We start from the raw sequence: 26,017 nt of genomic DNA, 5'->3' as shown, positions 1-26,017 counted from the left end.
CTCACAACGATTTCTATTTTGGTCTGAAGTAAATCAGGAATGCTTCCTGAATTGTAACATTCCTCATCGATCAACAGTCCAGTCCCCCAAAATCGCCACGGCGATGTGTCAGTCATGCTCATATATGGCCCTTTTCTGGCTTTACTGTATGGCTCGGAGCCTGTGTACACATCTCCCCCTTCTCAATGCCCCCCCCCCCTTTCTCTTGGCCAGAGAGGGTACGCTACAGGAATGGCGTGAGTGTTGAGTGTTTCCTCTGGACGCAGGGGCTAGTGTATCCCCCAGGGGAGTGCCGTTATCTGGGCCGGCTGCAGAACAAACACCAAGGCTGTATACATAATCAAGCCCTCTGGAATGTTTGAGTCGCTCACTCCGGAATGGGAAGGACCCCCTTTTTCCTCTTCACCGACCCAGCCCACTACTTCACGCTGCTTCCCCTAAAGCGAGTCTGACCGTCCAGCTGAACGGAGCGTTAGCTGCCGTCTCTAGACTGTAACGCCGCTCTCAACGTTTTTCGCGACTCGATGGAAGAGGAGATTCCATCAGATTGTGACGCACACGGAACATCAGAGCCAGACCCCAGCATGGAAAGGATGTCCATGACCGAGTCAGTCCTGGAGGGAATGAACATGCTGGACGATGTTCTTGAACAAGCATCCTCCCCAGACATGGACCAGTACAAGGAACCGGAGCAAGAGACGGTGTACGAAGTAGAACGTGAGGAGAGCGAGGTACCGTCTGAGTCCAAAAGGGAGACTGTCTATGAAGTGGAACCAGAGCCAGCTTCAATCAGACTATCGGAGCCAAAACCGAGCCAACAGGCTGGTGAATCTGTGCCAGTTTCAGACCCAGGGGCGGATTTGGACCCAGTAGAAACATCTCCAGTGCGGGAGAGCCCCTCTGTGCCAGATTCAGTCTTGGAAGAGCCATCAACACAAGAACTGGGCGTCCCAGAAGGACCTGTGCCAGTTATGGACACTCAAGACGTCTCATTGCCAAGTGGAGGTAGGATTCTCCCTCTCTAGGCTTGCCCACTTATCTGTACGACCAAAGAGGAACACTGGATCGAGTGTGCTGGGCCTGAGGTCAACTAAAACAAACAAATCAGATAGATAATAGAGAAATATCGCATGATGAAGAGTGAAAAAGACAGTGAGGTAAAAAAAAGGACACTAAGAGCTTACGCAGCGATCGAATAGAGTAAAGATGGACAGATTGGACTGAGATCAGATGAAGCCGTGTATAGAAGAGGATAAGGATCTAGTGATCGGATATAGGAGAGTACGGCTATGTGATGGCACTGTAAGGATAGAGAGATTAGTCAGAGGAGTCTAAGGATGGAGAGATTGAATAAATGAGTGTGAGGATCAGACAGGAGTTCAATAAGGGTGATAGGGGTTGATGTTAATAGGCTTGCAGAGTTCCTGTGCGTCTGCCACACCCTAAGTGGGCATGGTTTTGTGATAAGGGCTGAGTGTGTGTGGGTTTTTTTTTTCTCTCTCTCTTTTCTCTACACCTCTGCTTCTTTCACAACATTTCTCCTTCTGCTGAGTTAGTCTGCTCTCACTCACTTTATTTGGAATCAGCGGCTTCTCAGTGCATACGCCGTGCGTGAGTACTCTCCAATATCTACTATCACACTATCTAACTCTCTTTCTTTCTCTCTCTCCCTGCTCTCTCTGCCCTCTCTCTTAACCTGCTGCCATCTTTAGACTGCTCAGCTCAGGGACCAGACAGTGTGGGGCGTAAACTTACCCCCTGCTCGAAAACAACCCCAACCCCCTCCTCCTTTGCGTCGCTCTGCTTACCAGAGGGTGATAGGAGCAGCTTAGAGTGGAGGTGCCCGTCTCTCTCTCTCTCTCTCTCTCTCTCTCTCTCTCTCTCTCTCTCTCTCTCTCTCTCTCTCTCTCTCTCTCTCTCTCTCTCTCTCTCTCTCTCTCTCTCTCTCTCCTCTCTCTCTCACCCTCTCACCTTCTCAATATCCTTCCTTCTTATAACGAGAGTGACTACATTAGCGTGGAGAGATCTACCCTCTTGTGTGTTTTTCCTACCTGTTGCTTCTAAGCACCGGTAAGTGTTGTTTATGCCATAGTGATCTGTCCTGTATTTCTGAACTGTCTTCTCGTACATTACGGAGTTTTGTGCGTCAAACCTCAAGTACCTCTAGTACCTTAAACCTCAAGTACCTCTAGTGTATTTACTGGAACTTAAAGGACGTGGTTCATTTTTTTTCCCCTGTTCATGGTTCCTGATCAGACTGTTCTATTGCGAAAGAGTGGGTGTGTGTGTGTGTGTGTGTGTGTGTGTGTGTGTGTGTGTGCTAGATTAGTAGTGTGTTAGCAACAAATAATGGTGCTTTGCTAGGACTGTATATGACATGTTTATGGCATTGGGGAGTGGCAGATCTTACTGATGCATGTTGCTGAATGCTTTGGTGGTCATAAAGATCGATCTGCCACTGCTTCAAGTGGATACATAGAAATGGTTTTAAATTATTCTGGGATTTGACTGGAACATGAAGAATGGAAACTTTTCTCGCATGTCTCTTTGCTGCCATACTGGTTGTCTGACATGGTGTGTGCCTTTGCAGTGTTTGTAGCCTTAGGCAAAGGAAAATGTGGATTGGGAAACACTAAGTGACACTAATAAAAACACACACACACACACTTACTCACACCCACCTGTTGCGCTGCCAGCCAAGTAAATAAAAGGTGTGGTGATTACGTGTTCGTTCCGGACTGCAGTGACTAGTAAAACTTTAACTCTTTTGATACCACAGTACTGAGTTCACTGAGCTATGTGACAAACCGTGGAAATGGAATACACTTTGCGCAAGTGTTGGTTGAACGTGTGTCAGTGTCTGTCACCAGTTGTGCAAGTTGTGGCTCTTGTCAGCACCTGCTTAAGACAGAGCTGTGAGGTGTGTGTGTGTGTGTGTGTGTGTGTGTGTGTGTGTGTGTGTGTGTGTGTGTGTGTGTGTGTGTGTGTGAGTTCACTCTTTCTCAGACATGAGATGATCTCTGTTGCCACCCCACATCCCACAGATGGAAATGACCTCAGCCCCAGTGGCTTCTGGGAGGTTTTGATGTTTCACCATCCGCTCATGACTCACAGTCCTGTCGTGCCTCTGAGTTGGTGTCTCATTTGGCATGCTCCTCTCATGCTCCCCTCACTGAAACATGGCCATATTGATATTGATATATGGGCAAAGCCATAAGGCCACAAGGAGAGGCCAAATGGGGTTTGAGGTTTGACCGTGGAAGCCTGCAGGTTTACTGATGCTCAAGTGTGTTACCTGTGTCTGTGGTGTTGGGTGGGTGTGTACCTGTGTATTGTGCTACTGAAGATGTGACTCATTTGTATGCATTTGTGCTTTGCAAAAGGTTCTGGTTTTGAAGTCTTTTCCTCCTTTGCCTTTCATAGATGCTCTGTTGGCGGACCTTGAGTCCACCACTTCTCACATTTCAAAGCGGCCAGTGTTCCTGCCTGACGAGACGCCCTACTCCTTCCCCACCGGAGGAAACGCCTACCCCGAGGTCTCAGCCACACCTCCGGTGCCGCCTCATCCCACCGCCGAGGCGTTGAACGGCACCGTGCTAGACCCTCCTGACTCACACCGCTCCTCCACACAGGTGAGTTTGATAATATGAGTGCACACTTACACACCACACGGACACAATTGCCCATCCCATCCACATGTCTGTACACGTACACAAATATGATCAGTTGTAAAAACCTAAACTGGTCTAGATGTGCTATAGGCATTGCCAAAGAACTATGCATAAGCATCTACATTCCCAATATAAACACATTATGCACAGTATTATACATCAAGCGTTACACATAGATGAGCATGGATAGATGTACAACCAGTCCATATACAGTGTATTTCAGGAATCCATATTGACACAGATCGTATTGACTTTTATTCCATGTGAGTGTGGGCGTTGATGAGCCTGACCAGTGGTGTGTCTGACTGTGTTTGTGTTCCATCAGTCGATCGGGTCAGCCCAGAAAAGCACCTGGTCCAGAGACAGTAGCAGTCCCCCTCTTTCTCACGGCGAGGAGGATCACGTATATAGGTATGCTTATACAGTATCAGCAGTACTAACAGGCCTACGTGGATGCTTATAGGACATTTCGAGCAAAACACACTATGCCATTTATACATTTTGTAACAGCGTCTATTTTGCCTTCTCTTGTCCTTTTCCTCTAGTTTTCCCAATAAGCAGAAGACTACTGACTCTGCAGCCGCAGGCATGAGCTCATCTCTGGGCAGTAACCTGTCGGAGCTGGATCGGCTGCTCTTGGAACTGAACGCCGTGCAGCACAGCACACCCTCCTTCCCCGTCGAGGGTAAGATTGCTTGGGCACAGCAGGGGTTGGGGTAGGATTTGACTTGGAGAGATTTGAAGAATAAGTTCATTAAACTGGTAATGAAATTGTTACCAAATGTATGGCAGTGGAATTGTGTTTGGCTGAATGTTTTCACTAATTGTATGAAAGTGAAAATATGACCATTGAGTTAGAAGATATGGTTTATTTTAAAAGAGGTTATCAAATAAGATGTTTAGATGTTTTTGTTATTTTACGTCATATTCCAGACCTTCCACTTTTAGATTTTTTAGTGACAGATTCTAGTTCGTTTTTTTTAGTCACAGATTCCTTTGTTTGTAGAAGTTGGCTCTATGCTGTAAACTGAGACCAGTTAGGATTTAGAACCCCAGAATATCCCTTTAAATTACTTCATAAATCACAACTCTGCAAAACTAGGTCTTACATTTCACCACCTTCCCTTCTTCACAGAAGAAGCACCCCCTGCCCTCCCCTCCAGCAGCGTCACCACACAGAATGGCATCTCGCCCCCTGGCAAAGCCCCCCCTCCTACTCTGGAGAAGCCCAAACGTAACGCAGCCGGCCGGGGAATCGAGGATGTGCGGCCCAGTGTGGAGAGCCTACTGGACCAGCTGGAGAGCTCAGTGCCAACCCCAGTGTAAGACTTGCGACATATTTTTGGGCTTTTTAGCCTGTATTTGATAGGACCGTGAAGAGTGGACTGGAAATTAGTGGGGGAGAGAGATAGGGAGTGGGTTTGGGAAATTACTGAAACCTTGGTCCCTGTGTGCACTATATGTGTCCTACACTACTTATGTGGTATAGGACACCGCTGCTAGCTGCAATATATTTCTGTTTTAAGACATGTCTGTTTTGCTTACAGATGTGATGACTCACCAGTTTCCTGTTTTTGTTTCCCCCACTTGCCTGATGTTTATGTTTGTTTACGCTTTTCAGCCCCGCCCCCTCAGTGGCCACAGTGGAGTTGAGTGACGGCCAGGAGGAAACGCCTTCCCAGCAACAGGCCCGAATCTCTGCCTCCTCAGCCACACGAGAGCTCGATGAGCTCATGGCCTCGCTCTCCGACTTTAAAGTCCAAAGCAATGTAAGTCAAAGATTGATGGAGAGTCCAACAGCGAGAGAGAGAGAGATGAATGAATGATTACAGAGAGTGAAAGAAAGATTAATGGCTGTTATGGAGGATCGGCATGAACAGAAGGGAAGTGTCTGAGAGTTGCAGTGCAGAAATAGTCACATCCTGTGATACAATGTCATACAGTGCCTGATCTGGGAACTGAGATCACAATCCAGATTGCCTGTTTGTTTTGACATCTGGATGAATGCTCTCGCTGACAAATGATTGTTTTCCTCTGACAGATTTTTCTGACTTGAATCCTTAGCGAGTCTGAGGATACATAAGGGTAAAATAAATTATGTACATTTAAAACCTTCTTTGATACATGGCCCTGCCCCGTAGTTTGCTGCTATACACTCCCTCGTGCTCATCCTGTGAGGGGTGGGGGTTAGGTCAGACCCTAGAGTATGAGTATCAGGTTGGTTTTGGCAGGGGAATGGCGCCTTTAACATGTGTGGATTGCGGAGCTCATGTTATACCTTAGTCTATAACCCTGGCCCACCACCCTTCTACCCTTCATGGCTTAAAATGAATTCCCGCTGGTTGATGCTCAGTGATCCAGAAACGGCCTCATCACCCAAGGGGGTCTGGTGCTCAGATCACAGATGTCTTAATGTCTCAGAGCCAGAGAGCCATTTCTGTTTAATGCACATTGGAATTACAGTCTGAAAATAGTGATAACCATCACCAGAGGAAAGGCTGGTTTCCTATCCATATCCACTTACAAGCTCATTTGAGTGAGAATGTGGAATACATTGGTACATTAACAGTCTGGAAGTCTGAGAGATTGGATATGACATACGGACAAAATGATTTTGAACCCATAACACCCCTCTGTCTTTTATATCCCTACCTTAACAACATATTTCTGCTCTGGTTTGTTCATATTGTTCTGCAGTTTTAATTTCCTCTCCCTAATTTCTCTCTTTACTACATTGTTTTCCTTTTGTTAACCCATCTCTCCCTTTTCTCACCAGCTCTAACCCCTCCAACTTTTCCACCTGTTTTCTCTTCCCTTTGTTGTCAACTGTCTACTCCAGTCTGGTTCTCAGTGGTCTGTGAATCTGGAACCTTTATCCCCTCCAACCACTGATCCCCCTGCAGAATCACCTGCTCCTGATACCTCAGTGTCAGGTCTGACCCTGCCTCCTGAGCCCTTTCTTGAAACATCCCCTTCCTCCACACCGCTTGGCCTGGAGCTTCACATTGATGAGGAGAACCTGTCTGGGAGTAGTTCAAACATCCCTAAGGCCTCCTCTCAGAGTGTCCAGTTTTCCCAGTCCCGTACACTGGTCACTGCACTAGACAGGGGCTCAGACTCTGGCTCCCTCTCCATGTTCAGCACCCACACTGAGTCCCTAGTGGTAGTGTCCACTACAACAGGGCCTTCCTCTGAGCTACCTAACACAGATTCCTCATTGCCCCTTGCTGCTACTGCTGCCAAGGCCCCCACTCCAATGGACTCCAATATTGCCCCAAAAAACCCTAGTCCAGTTGTGATTCCTAAGACCTTTAGTCCAGTTGTGGTCTCCAAAACCTCTAGTCCAGTTACGATACCAAGGACATATAGTCCACTTACTATCCCAAAGACCTCTAGTCCACTTACTATCCCAAAGACCTCTAGTCCAATTACATTACCTAGGACATCTAGTCCACTTGCTATTCGGAAGACATCTAGCCCAATAACAGTTCCTAAGACAGCTAGTCCACTTACTATCCCGAATACATCCAGTCCAATTACAGTTCCTAAGGCCACTAGTCCACTTGCTATCCCCAAGACATCTAGTCCAGTTACAGTGCCAAAGGTATCTTCGAAAAGTCCTGTTCCAGTCGCAAAGAACCCCACTCCCCCTTCACTTGCAAAGAGCCCTACGCCCCAGTCTGGTGCCAAGAGCCCTAGTCCAATTTCCATTCCCAAGAGCCCAAGCCCTGTCCATGTTGCTAAATCCCCTAGTTCTCCAATCAATACCCTCAAATGCTCCAGCCCTATTATGGTAGCAAAGAGTCTCTCTCCACCCATGCTGAAAGAGACGATCCAACTTGGAGGTACCTCTGAGGAACTAGGTATAACCCTACCCTGTTCAGAACCCTTACTGGAAGAAGTTCTAGACAAACTTCTGGCAACCAGTCTGACACAGCCTGAGAGAACCTGGCCAATGAAACCTGTGACTCGGGAACCCGAAGAGGGGTCAATAAGCCCGCGACAGGGTGATGATGGGGCATCAGGTACAGAGGAGGACTATAGAAGGTGGATGGAAGATGGACATAGCACGCCTGGAGAAGGGAGCCTAACCCCTTTCACTGAGGGAAGCTGGATGGATGAATGCATGACCCCAAGTTCTGGCACTGGGACTCCGGATGTTACTATGGACCTTCCACTCTCCCAGCCATCAGCCGTGGAGCGTCTTTCTGCGTCTGGTCAAGTAGGAGGCTTAATTTGGCATCAGAGCAGGCTGGCCTGCAGAGCACCATATGCTGTTTAAATCCCCTCTTATATTAGTCCACCAGTCAGGCCAAAACCCTGCTGTGATACACTCAATCTGCCTCGGTGCTTTCTCAAGCTCAGATGGTGTAGCACACTAATAGGTTAAATATACCACAGTGACACAAAGCACTCATGTAGAGAAGTTAATTAACACTTGTATAAATGGCACAATTGCCTCTTACTTAGACCCATTGACCCATCTTAAGTTCACCCTGCTCTCAAAAGCCTATTTCATTATTGGTTGTTTTGCATTTACCAGTAGAGCATTACTGCTGTTCTTAAGTTCTGAGAATCTACTGAATATGCTTCTTGTGAAAGATTGCACCACATTCAATCTTCTGCATGGAAGTACGACTTTGAGCAACTTTGAGATAATAACACAGATAAGGTCCTCTGAGCACAGAGATGTGGCTTTGGAGTTGAAAGGTGTGCTCGGCTGTTTTTCAGTGGAGTTGCATGTCTGTGCTTGCTACTCTCTCATAGCTGACTAATTCAAGGCTGGGCTTGCAGGGCTTCATTTCTGTTGTACTATGAAGTTCACAAAGGCCCTTAAATCTCAAATATTCTGCATGCCATCATTTAATTACCTGTGAGATCCCTGCAAAAGTGTTGCCCTCAAGCAAATGAAGCATATATGAAGCCTCTAGGTGACTGACTATTATGGCTTCTCACGTTGCATGTCCTTAATTGTTCCATATTTGGAGGGTGCCAGGTGTGTTCCATGCATGTAAACAACACAACAAATTTGAACTGTAGCGTGCACAAATGGCTTTTAAGTTGGTGAGGTCAACTCAGAATTATTTCAGCTACCCATTTTTTTTGGAATGAGCCTGGCTGTTGTGTGTTTGTGTGCACCTGAGTTGTCATGCCTACATTTGTGTGGGACTTCAGAGTGTTGGCCCCATGGGACTTTGAAATAGCACTGCATCTTGGGCAGTAAACAGAAGGCATTTTTGGCATACCAATAAAATGGAATGGCATTGGACAGTTCAAGGAATGAACTTGGTTGGCTTTTTGTGTGAGGTGGAGTAGTTTGCAGACAATTGCTTCGTGATCTAACTGCTCACAGATAGCAGACAACTCTAGAGGAAGGAGCCTCCTCCATCTCTTCCCATCCCACTCCCGCAGCTCAAGTCGGTGATCAAGCGCACCAAGGAGACAACCAACGTGCACCCCATGTACCGTGAGGGTATGATTCGTCGTAAGATGGGACCCACCCTCTTCCACAAGAGCAACTCTCAGGACCGCCTCATTGAGGAACTGCAGGGCAAGCTTGGGATTGTACGCCCCGAACCACGGCGCCGCAAGCAGCCCGATGACTGGCTGACCGAGGGAGTGATTGTCATGTCTAATCCGCAACGCACACGTGAACGGGGAGACGCGACTGTGGATAAGGTAGCACAGTTGCCGGCTCTCAAAAGGATGTCATTTTTTTACAGAATGGGATTTTTTTGTTTAACATGTTTGAAACAACAGTAAAAAGATCATTGACATCCAGATCACCCTCATTTCAGATCAGCAGTGGTTCAGTGGAGACAAACTGGAACTTTCCTGCAGTTTATTTTCACAGTAATTGTGCCTAATAATTATCTCAGGCTTGAAGAGCTAGATTCATTAGGAGGAATTTCAGTTAAATCTAAGTTGAAAAGTTTTAAACTAATCCAACACCTAAGTTGGGGCAGTGATTCAGTGATAAACTGGTATTGTCAAATCTGTAAGAGTATACATGTTGCAAAAGGGAGCAGAGATATTAACTGATGAGATATTTCTGAAGAGATAGACTGGCTACTCACAACATATGAAATTTTATTTTATTCAGTAACTACTTGTAACCGATGATTTGTGTTGCTTGGCCTTTAACCCAAACCTGTAGCCACACCAGGTGCTTAAAAGAGACCGGCATTTATTTTGGACTCTGCTATTATTTGAAGTTTTACGGTATGTCTCTCATGCAATCAGTGCAGTGCAGTGTTTGAAAGCTGCCACTGATCTGAAATGAGGTTGACTGCAGTTTTGGCAGTATTAGGCTCTCTAGCCATCTTCCTCACCTCTTACTTTCTGTAGCGAGTTAAGATGTTTTCTTTATTAACTTGCTTCCTGCTTTTTATCTTTCCAACCTGCTTATTTGTACTGTTCCTTATTCCCTACATTCTTTTCTGCAGATCATCATTCCCCCCGAATCTCCCGTCCCTCAGAGAAAGGTCCTTCCCCCTCCTCGTCCCCCTCCAGAGGAACGCCCAAAGCCTGTTAAAAAGACTCCACCTCCGCCCCCACCACCTCCTCCCCAGCCCCCTAGACAGCCCACTCCCCCACCCAAGGAACCAACCCCTCCACCTCGAGAACCAACTCCCCCGCCAAAAGAACCAACGCCCCCGCCGAAAGAACCTACTCCTCCACCCAGAGAACCCACGCCCCCTCCCAAAGACCCCACCCCACCACCCAGGGAACCAACACCCCCTCCCAAAATTCCCACCCCACCACCTAAAGAGCCCACACCTCCTCCTCCCCGCGAACCCACACCTCCTCCTCCACGGGAACCCACACCTCCTCCTCCCCCTAAGGTCTTTGTGTCGGTGGGCTGCCAGACAGAGTACGACCCCCTCTTCCTGCCCATAAACCAGGCATGGACCATTGTGCCGTCTCGTACTTTTTTCTCCTCTATGTTTAGTTCCTTTTTATGTCCATCCTCTCTCTTTGTGTGTCTCTCCCTTCCTCACCGCTGTCTTCTGCTGTTGAGTCATTGTCTATCTTTGTCCTGTTATGGTTGTTGTGAGCAGGTGCAGATTGACTCTCTGGGTTTGGTGAGTGTGTTGGTATGTCTGCTATCAGCTGTGCGAGAAGCTGTTAGTGTTGTTGCTTCATCAGAAGGATCCGACTGAATCTTATCTCATACTGTCAGAGTAGCTGCAGCTCACTTTTAATGATGCTCTCCGTTGGCTCCAAAGACTGGCCACTTCAAAAGAAGGCCATACTCTCCTCTCTCACTCTCATTCTTGCTCTTTGTCCTTCTCCCCCAAGTCACTCATTCTATCTTTCCTTCTCTACTTTCACCCTGTCTCCTCACCCCTTGCCCCCTATAAATCTCCACCAGCTAGAGGTCTCTGGCCTAAGGGGATTAGGGCTGTGAGATGCTCGGTCAGCCAGACGTCATCACATGGCTCGATGGGACGTGGCTTCCATGAGGCAAATGTGAGTGATCCAGGGGGAAGAGGAGTTTCCATGTGGCTGCGTGCGCTCAATAGGTGGAAGCATCAGGGCTGTAGAGTGGACGAGCAGACTGTTCTGGCTAGAGGCAACCCCCTGGGTGGAGTTCTGAGAAGCATGCATGCACACACACACACACACACACACACACACACAGATGTACACTCTTTCTTTCTCACACACGGCTTCTCTTGGCCTGCAGCGTGAGAGGACGGGCGGCAGAGCAGAAATCAAATTTATGTGGGAAACCTCTCTTCCTCTGTTTCTGTTTCTGTTTCTCTCTCAGTCTCTCATTCTTGCTGTTTTTCTGGGCTGATTCCACTGGCTCCCCCTTTCCTCTTGTTCTCTCTCGCTTCTCCTGAAGCAAAAATCTCTTTTAAAAGCCAGTGCTGAAGGAAACTACAGTTGGCTAATTACTAGATTCTAATGTTGGATACTCCCTTCCAGACATGCTAGTGACTCAGACTGTTTTGATATGTTTTCACATAGGCAGTGAATGGCTCACTCGTGTTTAATAGAGTTCACCTTTCAGTTCAGATAGAGTAGACTGGATTGGATGAGCTGAGGGATTGGGTAGTTAGTTTCGAGTTTATGCTGCTTGAATAGTGCATGGTAGTTTGTGAGTCAGAAGAACGTCACTGGCTGAGGCTGAGGCCCTGCCGCATTCTAAAGGTCATCAAGAAGAACTGTAGCACTGTCATGTCTGCGTGAGAATCTCCAACACACCCGCGTGTGTATCCTTTTCATACGCTTGGATGCTAGTTTGTGCGTGCGTGTGTGTGTGTGTGTGTGTGTGTGTGTGTGTGTAAAAATAACATAGGATATGGTGGCCAGTGAAGGAGCTATTTTCTCCCTCTCAGGAATGTGACTTGCTCATAGAGATCCAACAGCTAAAGCTGTGTGTGTGAGCCGAAACAAGGGTGCTCCCTCACGACCCGCCAGGCCTTCCCCCAAATCTTTTTTTTTTTCCCACCCTTGATTTGTCCACCTGGACTCCCCATTGGTTGGTTTTGGACCTAAAATGAACCCATCTCCATGGAAACACCAGAATTCTCTGGACGCCTGTGGGTGAGAGAGGGAGCGACAGAGGGGGAGGGGGGGGCCTGCGGGGGGTTCTGTGCTGGAGAAGTCGGACGCGCTCGATCCGGTTGTTGCGTTCCAGAGTGTTCTCCTTTTCACACGCCAGGGATTCCTCGGCTCCCCCTGGGAGGCTAGTCGTTCAGCTAAGAATAATTAGCAACGCGGCCTAGGAGATGAGAACTCAGATGTGATCAACAGGCCCAGCTCAACATAAAAGCTTCTTTCTCTGTGTTCTATTAATTACATTTGCCCTTTAGACTGAAAAACCACTAAGGATGGAGAGAAAGAAGGAGGGGGAGAGAAAGATTGAACGTGGAACGCACAGAGGGAGAGAGAGAGAGAGAGAGAGATAGGGACCAATTTATGGGAGCTGCTTCTGCGTGACTTCAAAGTTGAGTCATGCCTCATCCGTCAAGGGTCTTCATGGCCTTTTTAGAACTGAGCTGCGTTCCTCAACAAATTTGTTACTATGTGAACACATCAAGTTAAAAAGCCTTGTAAACAAGAGCAGGAACAGAGCACACAGACAATCAGTCAAAAGAAGGCAAACAATTAATTAGATCACAGAGACAGCATGAGCCTCAAAAGACTTTGAACTATACCATTACTATACTCCACTCTAGTTTGGGTTACGAGCAAATGTTAATTAATTAGAATAAGCTCAAAGACTTGCAGAAGCAATGTAATTGCTTGGTGGTATTAAAATTTCAAGTTTGTCATATGCTTGTTGAAGATGCTACATTCATACCAGTAATTCATTTTTTGGACTTAGATCTTGTCTTAAATACAAACAAGTAAGAAATAAAGGGAATCTAGTTAAAGTGGCTAATGGTAGAACGGTGCCGATTTCCTGGGTTCCTGGGTTTCCAGGTACTGGGTTCGAGCCCTAGTGGAACCAGAACTGTTTTGGGGGGCAGCCGTGGCCTACTGGTTAGCGCTTCGGACTTGTAACCGGAGGGTTGCTGGTTCGAACCCCGACCAGTAGGCACGGCTGAAGTACCCTTGAGCAAGGCACCTAACCCCTCACTGCTCCCCGAGCGCCGCTGTTGTTGCAGGCAGCTCACTGCGCCGGGATTAGTGTGTGCTTCACCTCACTTTGTGTTTACTGTGTGCTGAGTGTGTTTCACTAATTCACAGATTGGGATAAATGCAGAGACCAAATTTCCTTCGCGGGATCAAAAGAGTATATATAGTTATATTTATACTTATTTAAAGTATAAGTATACTCTTTTAATCCCGTGAGGGAAATTTGGTCTCTGCATTTGCATCACTGCAGATCTGCAGTGATATTAAGAATAATTTGATTGTGTTCATTTACAGTTATTTTACTATCACATACCCCAAGATTTAAAAGGTCCTGCCACTAAGGGGGATGTGCGTCTTAGAAATGAGGCAGGAGAAAGTAGCCATCACGGCCCCTATGGTGCGTGTGTGTGTGAGCGAGAGAGACTTGGGTGAGCTCAGTAATGTGCTCCTTTGAGACCCATTTGATGGTTCGTCCTGTGCAGCACAAAGGGCTCCCTGTTGCCTCTGCCTGGTTTTAATAATTGGGCCACTTTCATGTGGGGGTCGATGCATGGGGCTGACTCGGCGCATTAAAATGAGATTGTTGTTCGCTAGCTCATCCGCTCTGCCCGCGACAGAAGTGCGTGTAAATAGTCAAGTTTTGGAAATCGTCATGGTTACAGTTTCAACAGAAAGTGATGTAAACCTCTGGGTCTGTGTGTGTGCACGCACCTCTCGACAAGGTGGGTGTGGCTACAAATGTGTTTTTTTTGTTTTGACAGATCTGTGTTTTATATGCGTGTGTGTGTGGATGTTTTTGGTTGTTTGGTGTTCAAGGCTTTGTACATATGTGGTATTCTTGTTTTTCACATGTGTGTGTCTCTCTTTCTTGTGTAGATTATGGCCCAGGGCAAAGGGGGCTCCCCGACCAGCCCTCCCAAACAGGGGAACAAGCTGGACAACATGCTGGGCAGTCTGCAGTCAGACCTCAACCGCCTGGGCGTGCAGACCGTGGCCAAGGGCGTGTGTGGAGCATGCAAGAAACCTATTGCTGGACAGGTAACTAGACACACATACTTACTCACTCACTCACACACACAGTTATATAAACAGGCCTATGTCACACATCTGCTTTCATCCACTCCCTCCCACCCCCACTCACTGACTCTCTCACACACACACACACACACACACACACACACACACACACACACACACACACATTTAGACACAGCCAATTTCCTCAGTGTTTTATGAATGTGTGTAATGGAGACTTATTAAATTAATGTTTGTGCGTGTTGGTCTAATCTCCTCGTGTTTAAAAAGCAGCATTCCAGGGCCGGTAATTTGGTCATAATTTAATTGCCTGGCACAGGGTTTGCACACTGAGGCGCATATCTCGCATAGCTTACATTGTTCACACATAATCCAGCTGGACACATTAGTCCACACACACACCCCAGCACAGTTGCCCTTTCATGTTGGAGCCATCTCTTCTCTTCCCTGCACCTCCTGGGGGACATCTCCTTTCTTCTTCTTCCTCTTCTTCTTCTTTTTCTTCTTCTTCTTCTTCTCCTCTTTGTCTTCCTCCCTCCCTCTCTCATCCCTCGCCTGGCTGAGTTCTCTCATCTCTCTCCTCTTCCCTCTCTCCCTCTATCCCTCCTTTTTTCCTGGATTTCCTTCCTCTGTCTGTCCCTTTATCACAAACTCTTCTCACTTATCCCATGCCATCTCTCTCTCTCTCTCTCTCTCTCTCTCTCTCTCTCTCTCTCTCTCTCTCTCTCTCTCTCTCTCTCTCTCTCTCTCTCTCTCTGTGTGTGTCTCTCGGCAGGTGGTGACGGCCATGGGGCGGACATGGCACCCGGAGCATTTTGTGTGCACCCACTGCCAGGATGAGATTGGCAGCCGGAATTTCTTTGAGCGCGACGGGCAGCCCTACTGCGAGAAGGACTACCACAACCTCTTCTCCCCCCGCTGCCACTACTGCAATGGGCCTATACTGGATGTGAGTTTTTGTGCGTGTGTGTCACACACTGCACTTATCCCTGCACTATGTGTGTATGTTCCTATTGCATTTGTTTAAATGCATAAATATGCCACACACACACACACACACACACACACACACACACACACACACACACACACACACACACACACACACACACACACACACAAAACTGTCATTTACTGATTTAGTTGTAACTGCTACTCTATAGGGCCCATACTCCATACATGCAGGTCATTCACACAGCACACATGCATGCACATTCATAATCATTCTCCCTACTCTCCTCCCCCTTCTAATATCTTACAAAAGATGGCCTCTCTTACGTGTGTGTGTGTGTGTGTGTGTGTGTGAGAGAAGGACCTCAGTGGTCATACTGGATGGCCCAAAGCAGTACAGCACTGCAGTGTTCAGCAGTGATAAGAGTGACTGGACTTTGGCCTGGGGTTTGACCAAATGAATCACCATGACAATGAAGTTCCCCTCACAGTGGATCTCTGCACTTCCTCTCTTTTGCTGTTTCTCTCTCTCTCTCTCTCTCTCTCTCTCTCTCTCTCTCTCTCTCTCTCTCTCTCTCTCTCTCCTCTCTCTCTCTCTCTCTCTCTCTCCACCCTTGTCTGTAATTCTTCCTCTTTTTTTCTGTGTCCTCTGACTCAATACTCTGACTTCATCTGACAATCATCTCTGAACTTTGAGTTCCAGATCATTATTTGTCTTCTATTTAATTACGTTTCTGGACATTGCCAAAGGCAGCCACGCTCTCAAATGAAGTCTATGAAAGCTGATAGAAACTAAAGCAGAATGAGACAATATGGAAGTCCCTCAGAATGGTGGGAGCACGAGGAAAACACCCTGACCCAAACTCTAAACGGGAAGGGACCGACGTCTGTGGAGGCATCATTTTGGTTACATGAGGGTTTCATCACTGAAGACACCCTCCCAGCCACATGCACAACCACATACTGATATATGCACGCACACACACACTTTTACTTGGGCAAGCACAGACAAGCAGTCCCAGTCCCCTCCCCCACCACCACCACCAGCGCCACCCCTCAGCCCCAAATCATTACAGGAACAGGACCACCGCCATCTCATTCTGGGAGAAACAGCCTCGGAATTGTTCAGGAATTCCTGTTAAACTCTGGAAAACATGACCTAACAGTTCCAGCATTCCACCTCCTCCCACCCCTGCCCTGTCCGACAGTCCACTGCCTGACTCACTGCTGACCCCTACTGGTCAAAGGCAGAAATGGCCGGATAGATGCAAATAATATCCAAGAGGCAGGAGTGTTGTTGGCACTGAGTGCTGTAACACAGATACAACCAGTTTATACGATTTACCCACAATTTTGAATGTCCAGCCTACATTTGCCACTCATATGAATGGCTACTAAAGAGAATCACGGACTGTTAGTTCCATTTCTCACACCAGTGAGTCTGTCAGTTGAACTTGGTGTACACTAGGTGTAGAACTTGGCTACATTGATTTTAACATGCAGTTTGCAAAGACGGCCGTACAACTGGATGAAACGGAAGAGTATGGAAATGATGTCTGAAAGCCTTGCGATTGTGTTGCCATGGGTAGTGAGAGTCGACTGTGATACACTCTGAAATATGCAGTCAGGTTCTGCTCACGTTTCTGTGTGTGTGTGTGTTTTGTTTGGAATGGATTATGTAAATGAAATGTATCATTCACAAGCAGAGCTCTTTTTTATGTTTTTAAATCCACAGGGATCTGTGAGGATTAGATGAATTTTGAGAAGCTTTTGTTTTTGCGTGTGTGCGTGTGTGCGTGTGTGCGTGCGTGCGTGCGTGTGTGTGTGTAAAGAGAACTCAAAAATGTAGTTCTTCATGTCATTCCTTTATAATTGTCTCCTCTCTACAGAAAGTGGTCACTGCGCTGGACAGGACATGGCATCCTGAGCACTTCTTCTGTGCACAGTGTGGCGCATTCTTTGGGCCAGAGGGTAAGTAAAAAGACGTGTACACACACACACACACACACACACACACACACACACACACACACAATATGCCCTGTGTATTAATGTGTCGGCCACCTGCATTTGTCGCTCACTGACTGACAGAGACCCTGCCGTTATCATCCCATCGTCATAGCATTTGTTTCATCCCCTCCACTTTAATCTCGTTGGCCATGATCTCTCTGGATTGATTTTTTTTTTTTTTTTTTTTTTATTCTCAAAATCGCTCTCCCACATACACATGCACACACACTCACACAAACAAACACACACACGCAGAACTCTGCTTGCACTGCCGAGGTTCACTATCCTTCCCTCCAACACTCCCCACCTCTCTTCTTTCTCTCTCTTTCTCTCATCTCTCTCTTTCACCTCCCCCTTTCCTGTCAACTCTTCCCCCTCGCCCTCTCTCACATGCTGATTTTCCATTTTGCTCTTGCTCTCTGGCTTTTGTCTCAGTAGTTACGGCACCTTTCCCCCGTACATCAGGCCAGCACCGTTAAAGGCCTTACACCCCCCCCCCCCCCCCCCCCCCCCTTAATTATTGGCATTTATGAGCCAGTCTGCATGCAGTGCCTGCTCTCTCTGCAGAGAGGGTGGGAGTTGTGACGGTCAGAGGTATCTCAGCGGGGAAAAAAGGTGGGGGGAGCGCACATGTGGCTTATTACTGAAGAGCTGTTGCTCTCTCTTCTGTGTGTGTGTCTGTGTGTGTGTGTCTGGCGCCCTCTGCAGGCTTTCATGAGAAGGACGGGAAGGCTTACTGTCGGAAGGACTACTTCGATATGTTCGCCCCCAAGTGTGGCGGCTGTGCCCGCGCCATCCTGGAGAACTACATCTCGGCCCTCAACAGCCTCTGGCACCCCGAGTGCTTTGTCTGCAGGGTGAGTGTCTGTGGAGGTGGATGTGAGAGACCAATGTGGGACTGTGAGAGAGCAAATGCCCTTTGAGTGAGAGATCTGTGTGTGCATTGGTGTGTGTATGTGGCTGTTATCCTCAGGTTCTATATGTTTTTTTTGTACAATTATCTATGCACATGTTTATAAGAGGCAGCGACTTAAAATGCAAGAGTAACTTACAAATTATGAAGGAAAACTGCACATGCATGTGAATTTAGGCTTGTGAACTTTGTGTGAATGTACATAATTATGCATTGCTTTCCACATCAAAAGGCTGACACATCTGGAACCCTTTTCTTCTCCGTGTGTGTGTGTGTAAATTACAGGAGTGCTTCACGCCCTTCATCAACGGGAGCTTCTTCGAGCACGAGGGCCAGCCGTACTGCGAGGCCCACTACCACGAGCGGCGCGGCTCACTGTGCTCCGGCTGCCAGAAGCCCATCACGGGCCGCTGCATCACGGCAATGGGCAAGAAGTTCCACCCCGAGCACTTTGTCTGCGCCTTCTGCCTCAAGCAGCTCAACAAGGGCACCTTCAAGGAGCAGAACGACAAACCCTACTGCCAGGGATGCTTCATTAAGCTCTTCAGCTAAGAGTGCGGCAGACCAGGCTTTGTGTGTGTGTGTGTTGTGGGTGAGCGGATGTATGTGTTGTGTGATGTGTGCTGGACTGTGTTTGTGTGTCATGATTTTGAGGTTGAGTGGGAGAGAGGCTTTTTGTTGTGTGTGTGCTGGTGGCTATTGTTCTTGATCTTAATCAGATCTTGAGATTTCTTTTTTTTTTTCGATGCATTTGTGTGTGTGTGTGCTTGAGCATTATTTGCGAATGGGTAATTGTGAGCGCGTGCGTGCGTGTGTGTGTGTGTGTGTGTATGTTTTATGAGGTTGCGGTGCCCGCAGCAGCAGAAAGTTTTCTAACAGGCGTGGATATATCAGAGAGCCCAAAGAGATTTTGTTTTTAAATGTCATTTTTACAGTCGTTTGAGTCGTGGGCGGCTCTGCCTCAGCCCACAAGCCCACTGATGTGTAAATGGCTGACTCGAGAAGAGAAGATGCTTCAAACGAAACCATGTCCCAGATTGAATTTCACTAACCACCAGCCACATTTCCACGTGAACGATTGGACCTTAACCTGCTTGATTTATATAACGCCTTGAGGTGGACTGTATACAAAACCTCTCCCTGACAAAACAGTGTTGGACAAATCAAACCAGATATATTTTTGTACTTGTGAAAAAGAGGATTCGCATACATGTGCGCACACACACTGACTTAGCTAATGTTACAAAGCCGCACACACACACAGAGAGCTTATCATTTCAAAGGCACGTGCACAGTTCTTTGTGTATATCTCCCTTTCTCCCTCCCTCTCCCTTTCTCCCTCCCCCTCCCTTTCTCTCTTTCTTTTAATGTGTTTGTCACCCATCCCTTTGTTCTTCCCTTCTGTGGTGCGCTTTCAACACCCTTCTTTTCTCCACTTGTGCTCTCCTAAATATCTGTAAGGTGCATTCTGTGACTTGGTTTCAACTTACCAGGCACATATTTTTCTACACTTTTCCTATGGAAATTTTTCATACGCAAGAGAAGCTCAGCAAACGCAGACTTTGTGACGCATTTAATCATGACCTAACAATTTTTAAAAGACTTTCTATAGCGTATCACGTGAAATGTTACAATCCTAGGGTAGCACACACACACACACACACACACACACACACACACACACACACACACACACACACACACACACAGAGGGACTACTGCTCCAGATATAAAAGCGCATGTGGCATCGAATCTGCTCCACACTCTACACTCTCCTGGTGTTGGGATCAGTTGCCGTGCTATGTCTGATCATGTGTTGGTTTCACACACGCCTTAGTAGGCAGATGAGGAAATCATTAATGTGAACTTTTTTTCTCTTTTTTTTTCTCTTGCTAGTTTCATTTGATCATGTTTAAGTGTAACTGTCCTACTCGGGGTGTGGGATTGTGGCTAAGGGGTTTAGTGTTGCATGGTAAAACCCCTCCCTCACTCCAGGGGCTCTGGAAGCCCCTTTTAATACATGTGACCTCTGAACTTTGACCTTTTTGATCACTTCTGCTTCCTGCTGCTCTTCATACTTGCTCTGGTGTCACTTTAAAAAAAACAAAAAAAAAAAAAACTTTATTCTTCATTGATATTCAACACAGACCTATTTCATTAAGTAGAGAACCAGTCTGTTTGAGGTCTGCGAAGCCTCAAATGTTGGCTCTCAAATCAGATAGAGCCATGACATGGCCTTGATAGGCCTGTTACTATGGAGACAACTTTGACATCACTGTAGACCCTAATCTTTTTGTGCCCTCTTGTCAGTCTCATGCGGAACAGGTCACAATACTGGAGCAATGTTTTTATTTTGTATTACTTTGTTTTATTTAATTTTTGGTCTTTTCATTTTAGCTACTGTAATGTTGCCCAATCATGTTTAGAAGTCTTAACTCAAGAGTCTTGTTGAGTTTTGTTGGGCAGGATTAAGTATGAAATGTCTTACGTGTACAGTAGCCACTGTAATAATTGTTTTGGTCTATTTGTTTCAATAATGAGTCAATAATAATAATTTTAATAATAGATTAGATTTACTTCAGGGTGACGGTGCATTTTGTTTTTGTTTTGTTTTTTTCTTTTGTGCACACTGACCGATGACTCGCATACTGTAACAAAAATAGCATTTGGGATTCATACATGCCATAGAGCCGTGACTGTGTCTCTGGATTTGCTGCCAATTGCTTTGACACTCCACACCACACCACACAACACAGCTGCCATTCAGTGACAGATATACTCTTGGATGACGAGGCAGGAGAGTGACTCAGACACCGTAGTCCCCCACTGGAACTCTCAAACTATGCCTATGCAAAGAAAAGCTGTGGTCTCTGAGCGAGGTCATGCATTAAGAGATGGGGAAGACCCAGAGAATCTCACTTGGTCTCTTTCTCTCTCACACATACGCACACATACAGACACACACATATATACATAGACAGACATGTGAGTTCTATGTCACTGAGCCTCACCATCATAGTCTGTCCTTATGACCTGTGCAACCTATGAACTGGATCGCTCGGATTACAAATAGGAGCGGAGCCTAGAGGACTTCCTGTGTCACTTTTTAAAAAGAAATCATTTCAGTTTTTATCATGTGCCGTTTTTTTAATCCTGGCTTTGTAGACGCGAGAGACAATGTTGCATATCGGAGTAATTGTGAAACATGTATAATCTCTACAATAAATGTTCATTTACTGTTAAGTCATACAGATAGCTCCCAACTTGCTTCCTTGAGCAGGGCAAGAGCCAGAACAACAACAAAAATATTTATATACTAAATATTGATTTATTAAATTGGTTTTAATGAATACATATTTAGTAATCATGAGAGGTATAAGGTGATTTATTTTTATTCTCTGTTTTTCTTTCTGGATATAAACAGAAACAAGAAAAGAATGCTTGTGCCAAAATGTCAATGCAATGTCTTTTACACTGTGTTGAGTTGAAAGGGGCGGTCACGCTTTGCGTTGTGAGCGGATTGGTCCGGCCATTATGATGTCACACGTGGAGCCTGGGTTCCCCAGTCAGTCATCTTCTCATTATTCATGTTCAATTGTTTTTTTGTTTTTTTTCTAAACAAGTCACTGGAGGAGTAATGTTGTGAGGTATGTGAATGAATACACAAAGGAACAGCTCTATAGGCATCAGGAGATGTGGACAGTTGCTGCCCTCTTCATAATGCTACTGGGAGTAGTGTTATGCTTCCCAGAAATAAAACAGTGAACGTCTGGAAGGGAGAGTGTCACACATTAAACCTGCTTATCTTGTACTAGATGACCACAGGTCTGGGGAAGCCGATTTAGCTTGACCGTGACTGTACATTTAGTTGGTTATTGTATGAGGCAGTACTTTTTCTGTTAGTAGCAGCTATGGGTGGATGGAGGGGCAGGCAGTCAGGTACATGCGAGCCAATGGAGCTGTGCCTTAGGGAGGAGGAACAGCGATGAGGAGGGAGTGTTGGGGCTGACATTAATGTCCAGCTGTTTACACCATTATGTGATCACGGGTTGATTATACTATTTTCAGACTGTCGTGGGCCTTGCCTTGAATCATGCATTTCTTTTTTTACCTCTGCTAACCTTGCTTTTTGAGGAAATCACTGCCTTTGGTCCTTCCTCGTCAACCCTATCCAATATCGTATTAATACAGCCAAAGGGAACCACCCCTTTTTACCTCTGTCGAATCCCATCTTTTCTGGTATTGTTTTCAGTTCTAGGTGTTTTCTGATAACTTCTGTATAAATCCTGATTGAATTTCTGTACAGGGTTTGTGACCCTGGAGAGCTTATGCATTTAAAATTTCATGTGATCAATGCCAATAAAGAAAATCTATTCTCGAGATAATGGAACATCAAATTATTATTGTTTCCCCCTGAACATGGCTTTTGATAACAACCTTTTTTGTTTTCTGGAATTTTTCTTGCATTCTTTATTAAGCACTAAATGCTCTCTGAACAGAATATTCGACTTCAAGTAAGGAAGATTCATTTCATTTCATCAACCCCTAGAAAGTAATCAAAAAACATTTTCCATTTCCATTTTTCTTTTGCAAGGTGATAAGAATGAAACAGCCATAAATAAATATGAGACCAAAGAGGACTGAGGTGGAAGATCAGTGAGACAAAATAAAATCTTGGTCAAAACCAAGTATCTAGCAAGGTAATACATTACGTACACGTCATGTCAGGAAAAGCCTTTTCTGTCATTTAACAACAATCCTAATACCCTAAGTAGCATACGTTGCTAAGTGGTAATCTGACTATTGGTGTTCTATGGTCATATGAAATAAAATAAAAAATCAAAACATTTTGGCAACAAACACTCAGTGGCTGTCAAAACAAGGCTGACTGACAAGATACTAATATTAGCCTAGGTATGGTGCATGATCTTTAATAATTTAATACATTTTTCTTCAAGGCCCAGGAAACTTCATGAGGGCACATCATATACAGTTAAGAACAAAATTATTCATACCCCTGGCAAATATTGATTTAATGCTGATTTTCTCTTTATCGATATGTTTGTTCTGACTGAAAATGACACCGTCACATGCCAAAAGTATGTAAGACGATGTGGGAGAAACATGGAATTTTAAAAAAAGAAGCGTTTTCATCTTTTTAACATTTTTATGGAAAATCAGTCCAAATAAGTCCAAAATGATTCATACCTTTTTTAAATAATCAATGGAAACATCTTTATTTGCATTCACAACTCTCAAAATAGTTATTATAATATCTACCAAGCTTCTCCACAATGATTCTAGACCACACCTTTTTAACAGCAATCTGGGTTTTCAGTCAGGAACGACTATTTTCCATCACTCTGGCCTTGTGCTCACTTTTTTGATGGATTGAGGTCAAGACTCGGGCTGGGCCACTCTAAAATGTTGATATTGTTCTTAGTTAACCATTTCTTGCGTTGTTTGGCTGTATGTGTTGGATCATTGTGTGGTTTGATGGTCCAATGATGCCCATTGGGGCAGGTCTCTCGACTGACTGCCTGATCTTTTCCACCAAAAATCTCAATGTAGCCCCTTGTTTTAGTGTTACTGTTTACTTTGAGAAGTTCACCAGTGGGGTATAGGCCTACTACGAAGCACGTTAGACATATCTAGGCTATGTAGACATCAAAGTCAAAGTCAAAGTCTGCTTTATTGTCAATTTCTTCACATGCGCCAGACATACAAAGAGACCGAAATTAGGCTACGTTTCTCACTATCCCACGGTGAAGACAAGACATATTTTACCAATTAAGTCCACAGACAAACTTAACATTCAAGTAAACAAAAAAAAAGTAAATAAGAAGGCACATACAATGAAGAAATAAGAGCAGGAAAATTGGGTTGAAATCATGCATAGACAGTCAATATAATAGTGCAAAGTCAGGCCAATAAATGGCTGAGGTAGTTCTGTTTGACCTAAGTAAGCAAGTGGCATAGTGGTGCAAGTTATGTAAGAGCAGCAGAAGTGTTGTGTTTTCAGGACAACAACAAGTTGCAAAGTGTACAAGTGTACAAGTGGAGTAGTGCAAGGCAGCCATTGTGGGTCCAAAGTCCAGAACCCACAATGGTCCAAAAATCAAGTCCACATATCGAGGCTTCACAAAGCCTTGACTCAGGGGTATACATTAAGTGATACTACGATAGCAGTTGTGATATATTTTGTCAAACTAGGCTTTCAGCTCAGAGGGGTATTTCACAAAGGCAGAATTAAGACATCCAAGATAAGTGATAAAGCAAGGTTTGACATAGCATTGCCTGGTCATCCTAGCTAAACTCGTTTCACTAACGCCAATCCAAGATGAGTAGGAGCAACTATGTCAAGCCAGGGGGGTATTCCATCAACCTCGCTAATGAAGGCGGGGCTTAACAGAAATAGCCTGGCTTGAACTAGCGTAGACTTTCACTTGGGGCTGAAGCCGTTCCATTAACTCAAGTTAGCGGCATATTGGCCTCGTTTATTTAAGCGAGGTTTAGTTCAGCTTCATCTCTGCTCGTGCACGAGGTAGAAAAGTAGGCCAAAACAGTAGATTGACGAAAAGACGATATATGTCGTAAAATTAAGACAATACTAGATGATTTCTGTTCGATAGGCAAGCGCCATCTACAGGATTTCCATCGAAAGTCATCAAATTTAACATCAAGAGAAAAAAATAGATTGCCTACAGAAATTGGAGAATAATGAAAGCATACATTTAAAACAACAATGCTAATGGTTTGAAATCAATTGCGAGTTTGATTGGCTTCACTCTTGAACACATAGACTATAGCCTACAGTCTATGCTTAAACATTACATTACATTACATTACATTACATTTGGCTGACGCTTTTTTAACCAAAGCGACTAACAACATGGTAAACAGCAGAGGTGGGACCAAGTCACTGTTTGGCAAGTCACAAGTAAGTCCCAAGTCTTAGCAGTCAAGTCCAAGTCAAGTCCCAAGTAAATACAGAGAAGGGCAAGTCGAGTCCAAGTCCAAGTCACATCAAAGCCAAGTCGAGTCCAAGTCCAAGTCCCAATCTTTTTCAAGTCCTGAACAAGTCATCAGGTACTCTTCACTTAATAATGCCATTATTAGACTATCGATCATAATTTTAGCACTTCCATCTAATCCACAGTATTTTTTGTTTATAAATACAGATTAAAATATGTTCAATGTTTCTGTCTTGTAATCTTTTACGACATATGCATGCGCATACCTGTGTAATCTGTAAACGGATAGCTACATAACACTCAGCACAGCTGCAAATATATATATTGTTTTTCCAAATTGCGGAGCCCACTGTAAGGATGAGTAATAATTTGACTGATGGCATTTCACTGCGCTAGGCCACAGATTTGCCTGCAAACAATGTATTAGGCTGTCTGGCAGTGGCGACTCATAAGGGAAGCCAAGGTCAACACTTTTATATTATTTAAAAGATAATAATGACAGTAATTTTGTTTTAAAGTATTCATTTCTTAAGAAATACTACACATTTGATGCTGTTTATCTCATTTGTAAATGGTGCACTGTCACTTTAAGCCCATTGTGTCACACGTTCTCATAATGATCCTTTTTTTACCAGCTCCGTTCAAATATAGCCTATGGCTAGTCCACAAACTCAAACATTGTTTGTGCCACATGTATAGCACAATATTAACAACGATAAGCATGATATTAAGTTGGCACAAACAGCTTTCATTCCCTTGGAAAGAGAAGCATGTATGACATGATGCTTGCTTGACATTTTCTGTTTGCAATTAAAAGTGAATTATGAGCCTGGTAGCCAGTAGCCACCTAGCTACAGTAGCTGAGTGAA

General features: G+C 45.3%; 1 protein-coding gene across 6 annotated transcripts in view; it reads left to right on the top strand.

The window, feature by feature from the left end:
- The window catches only part of pxna (paxillin a), a 42,380-nt gene extending 19,826 nt beyond the window's left edge, over positions 1 to 22,554 (top strand). The window contains exons 1-14 of one of the 6 annotated variants that reach the window (XM_042058977.1): positions 401 to 1,005; positions 3,424 to 3,632; positions 3,997 to 4,082; positions 4,217 to 4,356; positions 4,810 to 4,993; positions 5,293 to 5,440; positions 6,511 to 7,893; positions 9,084 to 9,350; positions 10,118 to 10,576; positions 14,142 to 14,303; positions 15,076 to 15,249; positions 17,141 to 17,222; positions 17,970 to 18,118; positions 18,460 to 22,554. In XM_042058977.1, the coding sequence (XP_041914911.1) occupies positions 525 to 1,005; positions 3,424 to 3,632; positions 3,997 to 4,082; positions 4,217 to 4,356; positions 4,810 to 4,993; positions 5,293 to 5,440; positions 6,511 to 7,893; positions 9,084 to 9,350; positions 10,118 to 10,576; positions 14,142 to 14,303; positions 15,076 to 15,249; positions 17,141 to 17,222; positions 17,970 to 18,118; positions 18,460 to 18,726 (4,191 nt within the window). In that variant the 5' untranslated portion in view covers positions 401 to 524 and the 3' untranslated portion in view covers positions 18,727 to 22,554. Of the gene's footprint in view, positions 1 to 400; positions 1,006 to 1,530; positions 1,612 to 1,642; positions 2,071 to 3,423; positions 3,633 to 3,996; positions 4,083 to 4,216; positions 4,357 to 4,806; positions 4,994 to 5,292; positions 5,441 to 6,510; positions 7,894 to 9,083; positions 9,351 to 10,117; positions 10,577 to 14,141; positions 14,304 to 15,075; positions 15,250 to 17,140; positions 17,223 to 17,969; positions 18,119 to 18,459 lie in introns of those variants that run through there. The other 5 variants (XM_042058976.1, XM_042058980.1, XM_042058979.1 and 2 more) reach the window with 5 other exon arrangements.
- The last annotated feature ends 3,463 nt before the right edge of the window (positions 22,555 to 26,017 follow it).

The sequence above is a fragment of the Alosa sapidissima genome, chromosome 13 (assembly GCF_018492685.1).
Source record: "Alosa sapidissima isolate fAloSap1 chromosome 13, fAloSap1.pri, whole genome shotgun sequence".
In the NCBI taxonomy this organism is placed as follows: domain Eukaryota; kingdom Metazoa; phylum Chordata; class Actinopteri; order Clupeiformes; family Clupeidae; genus Alosa; species Alosa sapidissima.
This window is presented reverse-complemented; position numbering and strand designations above follow the sequence as displayed.